The sequence below is a fragment of the Arachis ipaensis genome, chromosome B08, assembly GCF_000816755.2.
Source record: "Arachis ipaensis cultivar K30076 chromosome B08, Araip1.1, whole genome shotgun sequence".
In the NCBI taxonomy this organism is placed as follows: Eukaryota; Viridiplantae; Streptophyta; class Magnoliopsida; order Fabales; family Fabaceae; genus Arachis; species Arachis ipaensis.
In genome coordinates this window covers 3507802-3512339 of record NC_029792.2, presented here as the reverse complement: position 1 = coordinate 3512339, position 4538 = coordinate 3507802, and the positions used below count along the sequence as shown (strand labels likewise).

Sequence of the window (4538 nt, the reverse complement as noted above, 5' to 3'; positions counted from 1 at the left end):
AAGAGGCTCCAATTTATGTATTTCAAATATTTTAATTTTTTAATACAAATCAGACAATTCAATTTCTGTATCTTTACAAATCGAACAGTCCGATTTCTGTACTTCTAACAAATTGAATGATCTAATATCTATTTCTCTAATTAAATGGTTCCACATTTAAAAATAACACCACATTAGTCCACATTAAAAAAAACACCACGTAGTAGCCAATGATGGGTCCCACGAAAAATTAAAGAGGACAAAAAGTTTTGCCTCATCTTTTCCATTGCCCATATTTGTGACATTACATACTGAATATATTAGTTTCCAAATTTCAATAATTATACAAATTATTGAAAGTAGATGAGAGCTAAAAAAGTGCATTTCAATTTTTGTCGAGAAAACAGCACGTCATCATGAACTTGTTCTAGACTTAGCTTGGAGAACACGCAAGAGATGATCAGAAGGTGGCTTAAGCTTTGTGATGGACGAAAAGCATGAAATGCTGGTCCAAGAATTCGAGGTTGACATACAAAAGGTGACAAGTTTTGAATCGATTGGAACTATGTCTCTAAATGTTATGCAGTGTGTGTATGGGATATTTGCCAATCATATTTACACCAGGTAACTTCCAAATCTAGAGTAGCTTTCTCTACTCTCCACCAAATTCAAAACCTGGGATTCATCGGTTTTTGTTTCAAACCACACTCTTATTGCTAAAACGTATTTCAGATTAGACGAAAAGTTATAGTAACAAATTACAAGGCTTCTTAACTAACACAAAACTTTAAAATAATTAATGAGTCGAAAAAACTTTGGTTACTATTCACGTGCAGTTATCTTTATGTGAAGATAAATTTAACATATGTAAGTACGTGAGCTGTATAATATGTTAAAGCTAAGTGTCATGCAAGGTGTAAATGTAGCAAAGCTAGGCCCCCACGTAGTTTGTGGTTCATATTGGTAGAGAGTAGTGTTTGGAAGCTGTATAGTAAGAAGTAAGAAGAGAAGACAAGGAAGAAGGGACAAAGTTAATGCTAAAACAAGGAAGTTTCAAGGCAATAATAAAAAGTGCGGTTGGGTGGCTTTATTATGTCTTTCTAATAAGACAAGTGACGTACTTGTCCAACCGCAGATACCTATGTACGTGCCTATGTCATCCCTGTGCTACTTTCCTTCTTTCACTTCTTATGATTACCCTACCACCATTATTGGTAACATAGTAATTAGTAACATCATTTGAAGGATCTCAGTCACAAGGTAACGGTATCAACTCTGATAAATTTACTTCATACTTGAGATTGAAATACAAGTATGCATCTCTATGAAATAGCAGTGTATATATAAGATCAAAAAAGCATTGACGTTCAAGTCAATAATAATCTAAGAAGCATAAATATTAGGAATAAATAACGTATCTTGAATATATTTTAAACTCTTTATTTATAGTGTTTGAAAAGAGAATTTAAAGAGATTCAGATAAATATGTGCGAAATATACACAGGATTTTCTGTAGTGTATATATCCCCAGAAAAAGAGTTCCTAGAACAGATATAATTTTAGACCCAATATGGGAGTTGGACCTTAACAATTCCGATCGTATTGCTCCTATCTATTGTGTATGTTATCCAATTAAATGAGCAACTCTCTCTTTAGCTCTTAATCTGATTTGTTTTGGATACAATTATTTTCTCTTTCACATGATGAGTTCTATAAACAACATTGCTGAGAAAGTGACACTAACATATTAAGGCAGAAAACCACTGTGTATTGTGCTGATGAGGTGTTAAGCAGATGATATAATTTTAATTTGGTAGAGTGGTGCCGCTAGGTGAAGGTCAATTTCAACGAGTAAAACCAATTTGGTTGGTTTTCTCTGTCTTTTCTTACAAACTTTACATGCAAGTGATTGGTTCCTCTCCCTTTCAATCTTCACATGTGCATGGGACTAGAGCCATATATATAATGTGGATGACACACTTTGGTTTCTTATTAAAAGCAAGCCAAAAATTCATATTGGTATCATCGGCACTTGTTGATTCCTTTGTCAAGAACAAAGAAAATTCTTTTCATGGAAGAAGGAGGAGGAGATCAACATGCCTCTAACAGCAGCTACACTTTTCCACCAGGTTTCAGATTCCACCCTTCTGATGAAGAACTCATAGTTCATTACCTACAAAACAGAATCAGCTCTCGTCCACTTCCAGCTTCCATTATAGCTGAGATTGATCTTTATAAGTATAACCCTTGGGATTTGCCAAGTATGTTCTTTAATTCCTCATCCACTTTGTGTGTTCACTAAATCTTTCCTTGTCATTATAAAGATAGTATTTGCTTTTTCTTGTCATTGTGCAGAGAAGGCTTTGTTTGGAGAGGAAGAATGGTACTTCTTTAGCCCGAGAGATCGCAAGTATCCAAATGGATTGAGGCCAAACAGGGCAGCAGGTTCAGGGTACTGGAAGGCTACCGGAACTGACAAGCCGATTCTCACTTCTTATGGATCGAAGCGCATCGGAGTGAAGAAAGCTCTTGTCTTCTATTTAGGTAGACCTCCAAAGGGGACTAAAACTGATTGGATCATGAATGAGTATAGATTGGTTGACACAATCACCAGCCCCTCCAGGCTCAAAGGTTCCATGCGCGTAAGTTTTCATAAAGAAATATTTGTGCCACTCATTTTTCTTTTCTTTTATTGTGTACTCATCATTCCATGCTCTTACAGTTAGATGACTGGGTACTCTGTCGCGTTCGACACAAAGGCTACTCATCGAAGAACTCATGTGAGAATCAAGATAATCCTTGTGAACCAAACATGCTACCAAATCTGCCAAGGTGTGATGAAGGTTATCCAGCAACAAACATGAACTTTCATGCTGATATGATCACTGATTATCAATACAAAGACTATCAGATCCTAGCTTCTATTCTTGTTGGTGGCCATGTTCCTACCACTGAGAGCATGTCAAGTTTGAACTTGAAGGATGGCAAAGGCAATGATCCAATAACTTCAGTTCATGAAGATGGTTTCCACAGAGAAGATTCTTCTACAACAGTTTCTCCTTTGGACTGTTACTTCAACTCACTGAAAAGAAAATCTAATGAGGATAACCAATATGAGAATCTCATTTCCTTTAACAGGAAGTTGAACATGGAGACCGCAATGGATGATGAATCTTCTATCATTAATGGAGGTTTGAACTTCTACAATCAAAACCAGTCTCAAGATGACATAATATTCAATAAGAGAGCAGCAGAGCCTAGCATCAACTTTCAAGAGCTAAAGCAATCAGCTTTTATAGGAAGATACCCACAATGCTCAAGTGATTGACCATAAGACATATTCAATACTCTCTATTCCACTTGTATATTTTCATGGATATACAACTAAGAATATAGGCCTCAAATATTAAAGTGAATTATTGTTCTTTAAGCGTGGTTGTAATAAATATATATAGAACTTTTCTATATACTCATGAAATTCCTTGAAAACATTGTGAATAATGCTAGCTTGTGCAGAATCTGCACAATGTCATTTCAACTAGAATTTTATCCTACTCAGTAATAACTAATGATAAAACTTGTACAAACAATTTATATTCTTCCCACAAAATAGTTGCATCTTATCTCAAATCATATATATAAGTACAAAGCTTGTTGGTAATTGTTATGTAAGAATAATACCCCCTTCCATGCAAGAACTTCCTCGCTGATCAACCACAATAAACAATGGTTAGCTTACTCCTTTTTCTGTTGTGTGTGTGTGTTGGGGGTTATGACATATCAGATATGACAAAATAATACATCAAACAATTACATAAAAAAAATAGTGTTGACATCCTCCAGCAGGTGAATGATAATGTAATGTGAAGCCATGATACAACGGGTACAACAAAGCGAAAAGAGTTTGAGATCATATCACCTCAGTTGACTGAAACAAAAGAGACATTGGTTTGTTATGATGAATACAAAAGCATCACAAGGTTTGAAATACATAGGTTTGAATTTGAATTGGAAAAGCATGGGAGGATTGAGGGTAAGAAGGCTTACTTGTATATATAGAGAACAATGCTGATAAGAATACAGAGCAGAATGATGTCAATGAAGAAATTTTGAGTAGACCTCATCTGGAGAAGAAATTTAAAAAATAAAAAGATAAATTATTCACTGGAAACTTGAACCCTTTTTTCCACAAAGAAAATTGCAATTAATCACGTTGGATTACCTCAGTGAGACTTTGCTTCAATCTTTTGTTAGTGTTTCTCACATCAGCTGTTGCCCTATTGACCTGTATGATCAGGCCATCAAGACACCATATCATTCATTTGTGACATACAAAATAATATAAATAGAAACTCACATGCAGATATCTTCGTTTGAAATTGATAGTTAAAAACTATTAAATAACAATTTAGTCAAATATATTAAATCATTTAATTGTTCTCGGTTATCAACTGCATGTAACACAATTGTATACAAGTTTTCACCAATAATATATATATGAGAAGTTTTTGTTTGTTACCTTTGTGTCAATTTCGTCCATTAGAGGAACTTGCCTATCC

At 34.7% G+C, this 4538-nt stretch overlaps 2 protein-coding genes across 2 annotated transcripts in view; one reads left to right on the top strand and one right to left on the bottom strand.

Annotated features, from left to right (window-relative positions):
- Nucleotides 1826-3679, top strand: LOC107612066 (NAC transcription factor 47-like). Its single transcript, XM_016313901.2, has 3 exons — nucleotides 1826-2240; nucleotides 2335-2621; nucleotides 2702-3679. The coding sequence occupies exons 1-3, from the start codon at nucleotides 2051-2053 to the stop codon at nucleotides 3305-3307; spliced, it is 1083 nt and encodes a 360-aa protein (XP_016169387.1). The 5' UTR covers nucleotides 1826-2050; the 3' UTR covers nucleotides 3308-3679.
- LOC107610328 (syntaxin-71-like) overlaps nucleotides 3832-4538 on the bottom strand; it is a 1941-nt gene continuing 1234 nt past the window's right edge. Inside the window, exons 3-6 of the mRNA XM_021108609.1 lie at nucleotides 4499-4538; nucleotides 4202-4264; nucleotides 4027-4103; nucleotides 3832-3907 (exon numbers count right to left, since the gene is read on the bottom strand). Of these exons, the coding sequence (XP_020964268.1) occupies nucleotides 4519-4538 (20 nt within the window). The 3' untranslated portion in view covers nucleotides 3832-3907; nucleotides 4027-4103; nucleotides 4202-4264; nucleotides 4499-4518. The remainder of the gene's footprint in view (nucleotides 3908-4026; nucleotides 4104-4201; nucleotides 4265-4498) is intronic.

Bases quoted from the DNA above. Each gene is read 5' to 3' on its own strand.
- LOC107612066 (XM_016313901.2), top strand. From the start codon at position 2,051: ATGGAAGAAGGAGGAGGAGATCAACATGCCTCTAACAGCAGCTACACT. The intron at 2,241-2,334 runs GTATGTTCTTTA...GTCATTGTGCAG, and splicing joins TAACCCTTGGGATTTGCCAA to AGAAGGCTTTGTTTGGAGAG. The intron at 2,622-2,701 runs GTAAGTTTTCAT...ATGCTCTTACAG, and splicing joins GGCTCAAAGGTTCCATGCGC to TTAGATGACTGGGTACTCTG.